This window comes from Lichenostomus cassidix, chromosome 11, assembly GCF_008360975.1.
Source record: "Lichenostomus cassidix isolate B80296 chromosome 11, HeHo_3.0, whole genome shotgun sequence".
Lineage (NCBI taxonomy): Eukaryota > Metazoa > Chordata > Aves > Passeriformes > Meliphagidae > Lichenostomus > Lichenostomus cassidix.
The window spans coordinates 7328339-7341952 of NC_139492.1; the positions used below are offsets into that span (position 1 = coordinate 7328339).

At 51.5% G+C, this 13614-nt stretch overlaps 2 protein-coding genes across 3 annotated transcripts in view; both read right to left on the bottom strand.

Annotated features, from left to right (window-relative positions):
• Window positions 1–8022, bottom strand: part of ATP6V0D1 (ATPase H+ transporting V0 subunit d1) — a 34417-nt gene extending 26395 nt beyond the window's left edge. The window contains exon 1 of the mRNA XM_085071663.1: window positions 7827–8022. Coding sequence (XP_084927789.1) covers window positions 7827–7956 — 130 coding nt within the window. The 5' untranslated portion in view covers window positions 7957–8022. The remainder of the gene's footprint in view (window positions 1–7826) is intronic.
• A 1061-nt stretch (window positions 8023–9083) lies between these two features.
• On the bottom strand, window positions 9084–12111 carry AGRP (agouti related neuropeptide). Of its 2 annotated transcripts, XM_085071665.1 has the most exons (4): window positions 11781–12111; window positions 10342–10541; window positions 9983–10077; window positions 9084–9354 (listed from the first exon to the last, which is right to left on the bottom strand). In XM_085071665.1, exons 2-4 carry the CDS (start codon window positions 10523–10525, stop codon window positions 9166–9168), a joined length of 468 nt encoding a protein of 155 aa, XP_084927791.1. In that variant the 5' UTR covers window positions 10526–10541; window positions 11781–12111; the 3' UTR covers window positions 9084–9165. The 2 variants fall into 2 exon arrangements, with proteins under 2 accessions (XP_084927791.1, XP_084927790.1); XM_085071664.1 differs by lacking the exon at window positions 11781–12111 and having other exon boundaries at window positions 10342–10900.
• Window positions 12112–13614: the final 1503 nt, after the last annotated feature.

The following is a 13614-nucleotide window of genomic DNA, read 5'->3' on the forward strand; positions in this document are numbered from 1 at the left end:
TTGGGAAAAGGTCCAGAAGAGGCCACAAAGATGATTAGTGTAGCATCTCTCTTATGAGGAAAGACTGAGAGGATTGGAATTGCTCAGCCTAGAGAAGGCTCTAGGGAGACCTTACTGCAGCCTTTCAATACCTGAAGGGACTACAGGAGACCTGGAGAAGGACTTTTGACAAGGGCACGGAATGACAGGACAAGGGGTAATGGCTTCAAACCAAAAGAGACTGAATTTAGATTGGATATTAGGAAGACATTCTTCCCTGGGAGGGTGGTGAGGCACTGGAAGAGGTTGCCCAGAGAAGTTTTGTATGCCATGTTCCCAGAATTTTTCAAGGCCAGATAGGACAGGGCTTGGAGCAATCTGGTCTAGTGGAAGGTGTCCCTGCCCATAGAAGGGGGTTTGGAACAACAGTCTTTAAGGTCACTTCCAACCCAAACCATTCAATGATTCTACGAATCCTGGATGCAGCAAAGAGATTAGATCTACTAGCTTGCTTTTCGCAGAAATTGGAGAAAACAGAGCAAAATCAATCAATTAATATAGTCAATGAATACAAGAGAAAAGGTCCAGGTAAGAGTATTACACCCATAAGCTCAGACTGCAAGGGATGGCACAGGGAACTGCAGCAGCTGCATTCATATACCTCCTACTTGTAGTTTCCTGTAGCTGTGCAGAGCTCTAATGGAAGCTAAGCCTGCCCAAAAAGACATGTGATGTTGTTTTGCAGCTGTCCAGGACCTTGAAGAGGAAGCAGCTATTGCATATCCTACCAAATCTGCTTTCAGCAGGGAAGCTGCCAAAACATATTTCCTCAAGTCCGACACCACTGGTTTGTTTTGGTGTCATCATAACCTGAAACTCCACCTTTGAGGTTGCAAGAAGCTGCTTTGCTATTGTGTCACTTGATGCTACAGACTCAGTGACACAAAAAGAGGAGTTTGCTGTACTTCCAGGAAGTCAAAGCTGCACTGCGCCTAGACCAGAGGCACACAGAGTGCATGCTGTGCCTTGCAGGCTCTCCTTCAGCAGCTCTGAGCAAGCTCCCATAAGCTGCTTGGCCAGAACATTTTGCCCTGCTCCATTGAAGGAGTTGTCCCCCCAACTCCACAGCACAAGAGCCAGCACATTATGTTGCAACTGGAATAAGGGCCATGTTTATATAACACTTGGAATTTATTTCTACAAGGAAAGCCAGCCACAAACTGCAGAACTAAAGTTTTCTGAAGCTCTTAGCATCCAAGCAGACAAAACGGAACATATTTTCCAAAAATTGGACCGGATTTATGAACCCTGACTCAGGGCATCCCACGGTGTATCAGTGCTTTACACTAGCCTGTCCTCCTCCAGCTGCTGGGCAAGTCACCAAGCCTCAGCCAAGAGGGTTTGGGAGCTTTTAATAGGACTATTCACATGTCAAGCTTCTCAGATGAGAACAAACCAATCCCGTGGTTTCACAAATCTCCTGCCAGAAGAGCTGTCCCAGTAGCACGGTGACTAATAAGTGGACCTACTGCTGAGCAAGCCCCAAGCTCTCCAAAAGCTCAGGTTCCTAACACAAGCTCAGACTGAGCCGGAGTCGACCTCTGGCAGCAAGAGAAGCGCCTTGGCAGGGGCAGCTGCCAGAGATCCCACACGCTGCATGTCGATAAGACGCTAGCTGCAAGGCTTTTGCCGTGCCTCTTCCCCAGCTGCTGTCGAAAAGGAGGGAGACCAACACCTGGAGCCCAGCCCCTCCTGATGAGCTCCCTCAGATATCCACCAAGAACAGCACAGGGCCTCAACCGAGCGATTGATTTTAAGAGATACATTTGCCTGTTCTGGCATTTTTCCAAGCAGTTCACACACTTTATGTAACAAACTGAGCCAGCATTTGGCAAGAGAGAACTTGAATGACCACAACACTTTTGCTCTCTCTCCTCCCCCGCAAAACCTAGGAAATTACGGCCAGGTCACAGCTCCCAGAAAGCTGCCTCGTGCAAGAACACAATCATTTGTCAGAACGACAGCCCTTTTCAGCTAGATAGGGTAGTGCTTGGGATTACCATGACATGTACTTACAGCCACCCCCTATCAACTCTCAGATCAGGCCCTCTGGTTTTCATGCAGCTGCCTGTACACAAGCCACAAACACAACCAGAGCTTAATTCAACACATTGCTGTGCCAACACCTTGACATTTCAGAAGACATCTTCACAAGATACTTTATATCCACACTAACGCAACTATCCTCTCCTGCAAGTTTGCTTTGACGTAACTCAGAACCAAGCCATTAGCCTGTCAGACATCTGTCAGTCAAAGCCTTTCCTGTAAGCCCTGATCAGACAGAGTGATCCATGGCCCCATCAGCTCAGACTTCCAACCCTTCCTTCTTTCCTGCTGTAACTGCATTGCAGAGCTCTGAATCAAGTTAAGGGTTCGAGCACTTCCAGGCAAAGACTGATCTGTCTTCTCATGCACAGACACAGAATCAGCTTCTGCAACTTCTGAGCTGAACTGATATTTTCACAAAAATTATCTGCTGTAACCCTGACATCTTCCTGCAAAGTACCTGGGGCCATCACGTCCTATATAAAAAATTTAAGTATCATTTGCCATCTCCCAGGCTGAAGGCAGTAAAGCAGCTCAATTCCTCAATTACATAGCAGTCTGCAGACCAGCTACATCGCCCACACCTCCCTTCAGGAGGCTGCAGTCATTACCATTTCCCTTGTTGCTGTTTGTTTGGTCTGTTTATAGCCACCTCAGATACTCTTGAAGCTGATTCTCTGAAATCTCGCTCAAGACAAACTCAGAGACCCTTTGTTCCCTGTAGAATTTAAAACATTTCCTGTGGTTGCACACCACTAGCAGTGACATACCACCTCCTCTCTGTTGTAAGGCAGCCAATTCATCTGGGCCACAGTTAGACACAGCAAAACACCATCTTTGGTTCTTTCCTCCATCAGTACCTCACCTCTGACTTTTCACCAGTTTGAGATGCACTCAGCATCAAACAGCAGCCTGTGTTTCTAGTCCATCCCTTCTGGGGGCTGAACTCACTCCACTCAGAGCTTCAAACCCAGCACAGTCAGGTTGTTTTACATTAGGAGCCCCTCAATCAGGCAGCCCTTTCCTAATCTGACCAAAAAGCAAGGTTACCCTCCTCATATCTGCCTGCATCCCAAATAAGCTTTTCTCCCCCTCCAAAAGCAGACTGCTCTAAGTCACTCTGTAACCTCAGAAACTAGAAGTAACAGCGCAGAAAACAGTCTCATGCTGCAGGAGCCTGAGGAGCTGAGGAAAAACAACAAGATGAAAGCACTGACAGGCTGCTGAGCAGCAATACCTGCCAGGAAACCCAGACACCATCATCATCTAACAAGGACACAAACAAGGGCTGAAGCTGCACCAGTACTGAGAAACTGACCTCAGCTGCTGCTTTAAGTGTAGCTAGGAGAAGCTATGAGGCAGGTCTCTGCCTGGTAAAGGAGGCCAGAACAAACAGCAAAAAGCCTCTGCTGAACCCTGCAGGAAGCCAGTGACCACAGTGTTTGTTTGCCACCATGATCTAGCAGGCTATGGAAGTGCCATCTTTCTTCCAATACATGATGTTTTCCTGGAGCTTGTTTTAACAGGACAGTTGATGAAACAGCCACAGCCAGTGGTTACACCCATACAGGATGCAGGACAAAGCACCGAGATTAGCAGGACAGCATTTTGGACACTGTTCTGTTGTTGCACGAGCAGTCAGCATTCACAGGACAGGAATGGTCTATACTCACCATGCCTGTACACTCTGCCTCCTCTGGCAGGAGAAAGCTCTTGGGACCAGGGGACAGTCCTGCTGCACAGTCCCAGCACACAAGGGTCAGCTTTTCACACAGGGCTCCAAGATGTCAGGAGACTGACAAATCATCATTGTGTGAACGACAATGAAAGGTCCTCACCATGTTATGGCTTGTCTTCTACACCCCCTGAGTTCAGACTGAACCACCCTCAGACTTCAGGATGGACCCAAGCATGGCCACATTTCAGGACCATCAAGTGGCCTCTCCTTGCTTGGTAGTAAGCAGAGGAGCTGCAGAGGAAAGGATCTATGCTGTTCCCCCTACAACCAGGAAAATACCATGAGCTCCACCAAAAGCACTCCTGAAGTCAGTCTAGAGCTCTGCAACATCCCCATACAAGAGAGGACATGCTGCCCATGTGGTTATGCTGAAAGAGAAGCCCAGCCCCAGCCTTCTGGCGCCTAAATTCAAGGACCACAGTGATAAAATGGAAAAGAGAAGGGTAGCACAGCCTCTCCTGCTCTTCTCTCAGTGAAAGGAGATGTGCTGAACACCTCAAAGCAATGGCAGCCTGTAGGGGAGAAAACAAAAGGGGACTATGAAAACAGAAGCACACTCAGCCTGCTGCACAGAAAACAAACTCCATGGACAGGTCCCATTCCTCCATGCACACACCATTGCTTCCATGACATCAAAGTTCCCAGCTGTGCTGAATGCACAGACAGAGGGACAAGCACACATGGAGTGGTGGTGCTGGAGATGCACTGTCTCTGGAAGGCCTCTCCCAAAAGAGACCCACAAGCTTGAGCCAACTCCCTGCCACTTCTCAGCCCCATTACCCAGCTAGAAGATGACATGTCCTGCTGCTGGATTTCATCCACCAACCATCTCTACAACACTGGCAGGTCAGAAAGAAAGCAGCTTTCTACACTGTTGCTGCGGAAGCAAGAAGTAGTAGCAATAGGAAGAACGAGGAGTCGCAAAAAGAGGCTCATGAACACTGACCTAATGGTAAAGACAATCCTGGCTCAAGAAGCTTTTGTGCCCTTCTTGGGCTCCACATGCTTTTTGGAGAAGGGAGCTTTGCAGACCAAAAGTAAAGCCAGTTGATAGCCGACATTCCAGTCCTAGACTCAACTCTGCTGCTTAAAAGTGTTACCACTGTCCAACTGCATCAACAGCTTTTCATTCTCCTGATGGGAGATCAGACCACTTACAGGCCACCACAGCTTTAGGAGCTGGAGATGACTCACCAATCTTTTGAGAGTAGAAATCTGGGTGACCCGTAAGTTTGGTTGCCCCAAACAGATTCCACTCAAGCACAGATCCATGCTCACACCACAGGAGCAGAGGAAAGCAGCTCCAAGTCCTTCACTGACACCTTGTGTCAGAAGCAGGAACTGGATACAACAGCGACCACCAGGCAGGTTCCAAACGATACCAGCTCAGGTGCTGAGAAACAACCAGAGCACCAGGACTTTTGGAGCTGAAAGAAGGGATTAGACATGTTATTGCTAAAGAGTTTAACAGAAAGCTTAAGCCAAAACGGTTCTCACGCGCCCCCCTCAATCCCTGACATGCTTTTCTGCACTTCTTAAGGCCAGCTCAGGAGCCTGCCTGACCACAGACAGCCCATTTGGCTCTCTGTTTCTGACTCAACAAGAAGGGAGAGCTTGGATCAGGTTACCTTGTGATCAGACAAGCAGAGACAACAGAGGATCACGCAGAAAAGCATGATTTCCTCTCTTCCAGCAGCACTAAGCAGCCAGCCCAAGTCGTGAAGCAGAGAAGTCAATCACTTTATGCTTCCAGACTCATCTGGGCACATGAGAGGGAGCAGCATTTCAGACCTGGAAGCACAACGTCCTCCAAGCAGCCAGATACCCAATTCCCAGAGCCAGACCCAGAACAGCCTTCGTCCTTCAGGCTTTCTCCATGGCCAAGGCAATCACTCTTTCCAGGACTGGGACTAACTGCAGAGCCAGATTTACACGCAAGAAGCGGCAGCAAAGACAAAACTGAGAGTAGAGAACAATGTATCAGTAATTTATGCCCCAGTACTTATTCTGGCTGCTAATACACCAGCCACTGCCTGGATTTAGTGCAGACGAGCATCTGGGAGAGAAAGAAACACATTAAAAGTCTCTGGAGCACAGAAAACAAGTACTGAAATAGGAAAATCAGCACTAAATGGACGAAGGAAAGAAACGGTCTGACCAGAGACCTATGTAAGTAATAAAGAACAATGCTCATTTGAAGGAAAATCCCTCTCCAAAAGTACAGCGAGCCAAGTGGAGCAGGAACAAGACTGGCAGTGAATTTGGAAGAGCCTTCATGTTCTCAATGAAGCGTGACCAGGAGCACAGCAGTAGCTGCCACCAGAGAGCTGCTGGGGACAGAACAGCAACAATACCATGACAAACATACAGGAACTCCTGTGACTCATTCCAAATGCAGCCAACACCACTCCAAGGGAGAACTAGGTTTAAGCTGCTTGGTTCAGAAAGCAGGAAAGGGAGAAAAAAGGAGAAGCTCCAAGTACAGAAAGACTCTGAAGAGGAAGCTTTCTGCAAGAAAGGTGAAACGTCACAGTTCAGGGCATGCTGAGACTTGTGACTACCAAGAGAGCAGAAGTAACTCCCACTGCCCTCTTTCAGGCCCTGGGCTCCACAGCAGGAATAACAGTGGCTGCTGCAAGCAAAGAGCTGCAAAAAAGAGAAGTGGAAAATGAGCTTCTGTCCTAAAAGCACCCTGAGAATTTTTAAGGTAGAGACTGGGGCACAACACAGCACTCTGTTTCCATTCTATTGTTACCTGAAGTGAGCAGATCCAGGTAACTTGCATCCAGGGTTCAGCTGGCCAGGTATTCATCTAAACAGTCAATGTCAATTAACCACTCAGCAATGATTGTCTAGATAAAGCTGATGCTTAACTAATATTCTAAGAAGAAAGAATGATCTAGTTATTAAACAGTGTCACGGATCAAAACAACCAACATATCTGGATACGTGTGCTTCCAGTTTATTTCAAGAGAGGCCAGGTTTTAATCTTTCTGATTTGTGATCCAGGTTCTGGACACCAAAAAGTGAAAACCGCTAAGCAGGTCACTGTTCAGAGGAACAGTGTAGCACCAACTAATTAAGATAATGAGCTGATCACATGTGATCACAGAATGCAGACTAGTTTGGGTTGGAAGGGACCTTTAAAGGCCATGTAGTCCAACGGCTGCAAGGAACAGGGACATCGTCAACTAGACCAGGCTGGAGCTCAGAGCTCCATTCAATCTGGTCTTGAATGCTTGCAAGAATGGGGCATCCACCACCTCTCTGGGCAACATGTGCCAGTGCTTCACCACCCCCATTAAAAATAAAAATCATCAGTTCTCCAAGTTTGTACACACTGATCTAGAAAAAACATGATGGCTGGAAGTCAGAATTACCCTCAAAAGGAGTTCTCAAAATCACACGTGACTGGTAATTCACTGGTGAATTTACTCAGATGTGCACCAGATTTTTTTCTACTAGTGATTCTTCAATAACAGCAGGTACTATGTGACCTAATCTCCTTAAAAACGAATCATGGGTATCAGGGATCTTAGATTATGCCCATAACCTTATTTCAGGCCAAAAAGGCTTCCTGCCCTTTAGGGAGTGAAGGCACAAACAAGTGTCACCAGCAACGCTGTCAAACCCACCAGGCTCCCAACACCCGCAGGGCACAGGGCACAGCCACACGGCCACCTCAAGAAAGCAGGGGAAGCCCAAGGTCCCCTAAACCTCTGTATGAGTTCTTGCAATCACACGGCCGGGCTGACCGGGACACCGAGTCAGCTGAGGCGGGGTGGGGAGACAGGACAAGACACCAAGCGCGTCCTCAGCCATAGGGTGAAGGAACAGTGCCTCAAAACCGCCGCTATTGGCTCTTTTCCCCACTGCCAGGCAGCCCCTCGCCTCCCCACAGCCCCCCAGCATCTCCCCTCAGCCCACAGCCCGGACATTCCCCTCAGGAGGGCGGGGAGGGGGAGACTGCTCCCGCTCGCCTCAGGCCTCCTCCACCACTCACCCTCCAGGCTCTCGCACTGCACCAGGTTCACGTAGTCGCCTTGCCGGAGCACCCCCGCTTTAAAGCCGCGCACCAGCCCTTCCAGGTACCCGTTATCCACGTTGAAATAGAGCTCCGGGAAACACGACATGGCGGCGGCGACCAGAGCGGAGCGCTACCGCCCGCCGCCTCACGTGACCCGCGGCGGGTCACGTGGCCGCGGCCCTTCCCGGCAGCCCTTGCGAGGCGGGAAGGGCGTGAGGCGATGGTGCCGCCGTGACCCGCAGCCTGCCGCTCCCCGCTCAGCGCCGGCCGGGAGCCTCCCTCCGCTGCACCCAAGCCACCGTGAGCCGTACGGGCAGAAGAAGAAGATGAGTAAAGCTCGCAGTGTCGCCTCCTGCCGAGACACCACTTCTACTAGTCAGGAAATACCTGGCCAGGTAAAGGGCTCTGCAAGAGCTGCTCTGTAAAAAAATAAAATGCTTTGGTTTGATTAAGGGTGTTGCAAAATGTGGGATATGTCAAGGTTATCTTAAGGCGGGATGTATTTTTGACGTAAGACCTCTGTATAGTTTCAAGCCTAATCGGTGGAACAGGCAGCAGGCAACATCCCTCACTCGAGAATATCCTGGAACAAGCTTTAAAGATGTAATAAGTCAAGATGTAGCTATATGTCTATGTGTACATTGTTAACCTGGCAGAATACTGGAGGTTCATGTATTCAAGAGCTGAACTACCTTCATTGTAACGCTAAAAATCATGCCTGCGGGTCAAAAAACCCCTGCCCAGGTGAAGAGCCTTCCCCTGAGCGTGAGTAGAAGTTACCTGGAGTAACGTGATTTCTATGGAAATTACTAATCGATCTTAGCAGTTACCCAAGCACAGCCCCTCTATTAACGCTGAACCTTTCAGTGTGAATAATGACACGGAAAGCTGGATGGGGTGTGCTGGATTTGTGGAATACACCAAGCACCAGGCTGGGGCAGCTCTGAAATAAACCATCGGTGTCTCTCTTGAGTGTGTCATTATCAGCTCATATACCAAGGAACAAACCTGATTTTGTGAGCAACAGCAGCATAGCCAAAACACCTGGAGCACCCCTGCTGCTGAAACACCACTCATGTAACCAGAAAAGGCACATTTGGTTTGACGTGGAGGTGCTCTGGAGTGTTGGCTGTGTGGACACAGTGCCCAGCTGTGCACAGGCACCCTCACCTCGCTGCCATCCCTCTCCCCTGAGAGCCCCAGCGGACACATCACACCATTCCCACTCCGCAGTGGCTTTTGCAAAGGGCTGCTTTATTGGAGCTGCAGAGGAGGAGGCACACACAGGGGCGAGGAGCTGGCAGCCCCCCAGGCGCTAGTTCTTGCCACAGGGGGCATTGCTGCTGATTTTCCTGCAGTAGCAAACGGCGTTGAAGAAGCGGCAGTAGCAGGTGGCACAGGGGTCGCAGCAGGGGATCTGGCCGAGGCAGGATTCCAGGAGACGGACACAGCGGCGGGGAGAGCGCTCCTCACGGCCTGCAGCTTGCAGTTCTGTGGATGATGCCTGCAGGGGAGAGAGGAGGAAGAGGAGGGGAAGAGCTGGTGCTGGACCACTGTGCCAGCAATGAAGAACTGCGTGGGAGAGAGCCAAGAGTGGCTGCTGAAACCTGGTGTTGCCACCAGTGGAGGCTTCTGTCATGTTCAACTCCAGGCTCTGTTTTCTGTTGGAAATCACTGCTGAGTACTGTGGACTCTCTGCAGATAATTGCGGCCTCATGCACAGTGTCTCAAGGCCTTTCTGCACACATTTATTTTGAAGCAAAGCCTGGACTTCAGCAAACTATGCTGTGCCTTCTGCCCAAAGAGAGGCACCAGGGACTGAGCCAGGCAACACACAGCACTGCCCAGTGAGGTCCTGCTTTGCAGAGGCTTCCTGGGCTGCACTTGAGTTAATTAAATGGATTGCAGGAGCACAGGCTTGAACCACTCTCCTTTGAGTGCTGAAGTCTCTTACAAGTCTGGGCGGCCTCAGCTCATCCCGTCTCCTCAGGGGATGGACAGATAGTCCCATCCCAGGCAGCACTATGTTGAACTCCAAACCCCCCCAGCCCAAGGGACACAGAGAAGGCTGCTGTGGCTCCAAGGCCACCATGCTCTTTGGGGTGTCTGTAAGAAAGTTTGGGGAACAATACCTGTGGTTCCAGCACGTTGCCTCTCTGCACAAGGTCACCATCAGCTTCTTGGACCCTCAGGGCCATCTGCTCAAACCCCAGCCTTGGGAGAGCTCCTGCAAGATACAGGGAGGCTGGACGAGGAGACTGCTGGTGGCTCTGATTATGCTCCCTGTGGTCATGGGTCCCCCCAAAAAGAGCCCCGCTCCCTGTGAGCTGCTAGGCTGCTCTCACTAGCCAGGGCCCAGAGGAGAAGCAGTGCTGCTTTAAGGGGATCCCCTAACTCTGGGTGTGGGATCCCCACTTCAGTTTTGGGGCCCTGGGCATTCCAGTAAGCAGCTGGTGGGGGTCAGTGGAGAGCAGAGGGCCACAGGACTCACCTGCTGGCTCTGAAGACACCTCCTTGACTTTCTGCTGCAGGCTGACCTGGTGGGCTCTGTCCACCCCGTCCAGCCTGCCGCTCGCCTTCTGCAGTTGGCCACAGCTGAGGTCAGAAGTCCTGAGATCCAGAACAGCCTGGATCCCCTGCAGCAGCCCACAGCACAGCAGCAGCACGTTCAGCATGGTCCTGGGGGATAACCTGTGCAGAGGGGCCCAGCCAGCATCAGCCCACCTGCAGGCAGCCTGGCCTGTCCCATCCACTGCCATCACCACCCCTGTTAGTGTGGAAAACACGATCACTGAATGATTATAAGCAGGTGCCTTTTTATTCTCGAGCTCGGGAAGCCGGGGTGACCATCTACCCAAATCTGACTTCGACGTTGATCTGAAGTGAACACGTTTTATACCTTCCCTTACATAACAGTGGTGTGATCATATGTTAATCATCAACTTAACGTTGTTCTATTGTTTTCTCCCAAGCATGACTTTAAGCCCCCCTCCTCCCGCAATATTTCTGATTTATTTCGCAGGTGTGAATCCGCATCAGTTAACTGAAACAATCCCGATATGTTCTAAGCAATATTGGTATTCATGTCAACCTGACCCTGTACAAGCAGTTCGTACCTACTCCAGTTCCCAAAGCCTATTTTTAACTATTCCAATTTTAGAAACATTTTAACCCTATGTTAACACCCCCACCGAGAAGTGCCATGTCAGTGAGGGGCAGCTTCTGCCAGCACAGCCACCACTCCCAGCTCTTCACTCCCTTGGACTTGAGAGCCTTTTTTTGGGCCCACACAGACCTGGGAGCAGGACCCTCCAAAGCTATCTCTCACATGATGTGAGGCACCCACATATGAACACATTCATGATCTCCCCACAGAAAAGGTTAACCAGCAGAGAGTGGACTGAGATTTGATCTTTTTTGCAGTAGTTCAGGGTCTTCTGCCCCGCACACAGCAACCACCAGACCACTGAGGTGCAAAGTGTGTGCAAAGGCCAAAACATCTGACACAGCTCCTGCCAGGCTCTCAGCCTGGAAGTGCCACTAGAATCTGAGTGCTGGGCAGGGAGATGGACTACAGGACACACGGCTGGGGAACAGGAGAAGCTGCAGGGTCGGGCTGTGGGCTTTGGAGGCCTGAAGGCTCTAAAAAGCAGGTGACTTCTTAGGAAGCAAAAGAAAACAGGGCCAGGAGGTAATATCCCAGTTGCTGCTGTCAGCCAAATCCTGGAAAACCCTGTGCCTGCTGCTTTGGCAGCCTTGAGGTTCCAAACCTGGCTCCAGCAGCCCAATGTTAGCTACTCCTGATCTCCCCATCCCACAGAACCACCCAGCTCTTTGCTGGGAGAGACCCCTCTGCACAGCAGGGAGCCCCACAGCCATGGGTGTCACATCCCACATACTCCCAAGACCCTTCCCATGGTAAGCACTGACCTCTCCGAGCGGAGAGGGGATTGCCGTTCGCTGCTCCACAAGCTCGCTGGAAGTGCTGCTGCCGCTCTCTGCCTCAGTGTCCTCTTCCCCACATGCTTACTGGGATTTATATCGGCTCTTTATTAATTAAGTGCTGCAGCCACATGACTCTACTAACTACCAGGTAGGTGGGAGTCTCTGGAAAACGGGCTTTGTCTGGATGGAGAGGCAGCCAGTGGGGCGATGTATGGGAGGGGGGACTCCTGCTTCGTGCATCATACAGCTGCAAGAAGGAACAGATCCCTGTTAGCTCCAAACTCCCAAGTTTCTTGGAAGTGATCTGCACTGTCCTTCCAGCCCACTTCCCTTTCCAGCCATGCCTGAGCAGCACTGAAGCTGAAGCCTGAGGATATCTCCTAATTCCCAGATAAAGAAATAACAGGGCTATAGTCTCCTCTCCAAAACCATGCCAAGCTTGACGGGTTTTCAAAGGGAATGTTGCCTATATGTATCTCCTGGCAAGCCTCCAGTCATAGTGCAGAGGACTCCAGAAGTCCTCCAGCTCCTGACCACTTGCCATCTGCAGATTCTCCAGGCTTCCACCTGTGCCAACTGCATCTCTTACTCACGACTCATTTGGAAAACCTGCATCTCCCTAGGGCCAGGCTCCTTTGGGGAATGCTTGTGGCCTTGAGTGGCTTCGGCCCTGCAAGGAATTGGGAGATTAAGACATAGGAAGGGTTCAGCAGGCTGTGACACACCCAGCAGAGAAGGCTGACAGCCCAGGCTCTGTCCTCACCAGGCCGCTCCTACACCGAGAGGACATACTAGACCTCCCAGCATGTCCCCAGCAGAGCGTGAGCCACTGCTTCTGTCTGCAGCACCACCCCTGGGGCTCTTTGGAGGCTTCCTCTGCTCCCTACATTCCCTGTCCCAGCATGATCTGATTCCTGTTGCATTTGCGGAACAGGCTGAGCAGGCACAGGACCAGTAAGGAGCTCATCTGCCATGTGTCATTTTCTCTGGCTGGAAACACTCAGCGCCCATCTGGGTCCCCATGGCACAACACCCAGTCAGGACTCCTGTGCCAAAGCACCTGGATGCCTCCTGCACCCCACATGCCTGGACAGACTCATCCTGGGTAAGAGGCAGGTTTGGCAGCCCTTTCCATTCCCAAGGCCCAGGTGGGTGCTGAGTGTCCCATCCAGCCCCAGTTCCTCCATTCCCAGCCCTGGGGATTCCGTGTCCGCAGTCCAGCTGCCCCGGTCCCCGCTGACACCAGCCCCCGCACAGAGCCCTCAGCACAGCTCATTAGGGCCTGTTTGCAGCCGGCGGGGCCGTGGGCCAGGACTTCTGGGAAGGCATTAGCAGGAACGAGGGCGGCCGCGCTGAGAGCTTTTTAATCTGCAGGAGCAACATCTGCTTTGTGCGCATCCCGATGGCCAGTAACGAGCTAAATGAGGCAGCCGGCCGCTCGCCGGGCCGCTTCCAGGAAAAGAGGGCTTAAAGCGAGGGGGAAAGGGGGGCCAGGGCTGCGCTCCCGACTCAATGGTTTAGGCTCCAGCGAGGGTGGGAGCGGACGATGGAGTGGGTCAATGGCACAGCAGAGATGCCCGTGAGCGGGCATCCCGGCAGGACCCCCCAACGGCAGGACCCTCGGGAGACAAGCCCGGGCTGGTGGCTTTCCCTCTCTTCCTCGAAGCATCCAGGCAGGCGGGCAGCTCATTTAGCTCATCACCAGCCCTCGTTACTGCTAAGGCCAACCGAGTCCCCACTGCCCCAAACAGGCAGTAACGAGCCGGGCCGCAGGAGCTGCCGGCGGCTGCGGTACCCGGGAGCTGCCCCTCAGAAGGTG

Excerpts from the sequence above, each read along its gene's own strand:
- AGRP (XM_085071664.1), bottom strand. The coding sequence starts at position 10,609 with ATGGCAGTGGATGGGACAGGCCAGGCTGCCTGCAGGTGGGCTGATGCT. Across the intron at positions 10,078-10,341 it reads GGTGTCTTCAGAGCCAGCAG|GAGCTCTCCCAAGGCTGGGG; the intron begins GTGAGTCCTGTG and ends TGTATCTTGCAG. Across the intron at positions 9,355-9,982 it reads GCAACGTGCTGGAACCACAG|GCATCATCCACAGAACTGCA; the intron begins GTATTGTTCCCC and ends TCTCCCCTGCAG.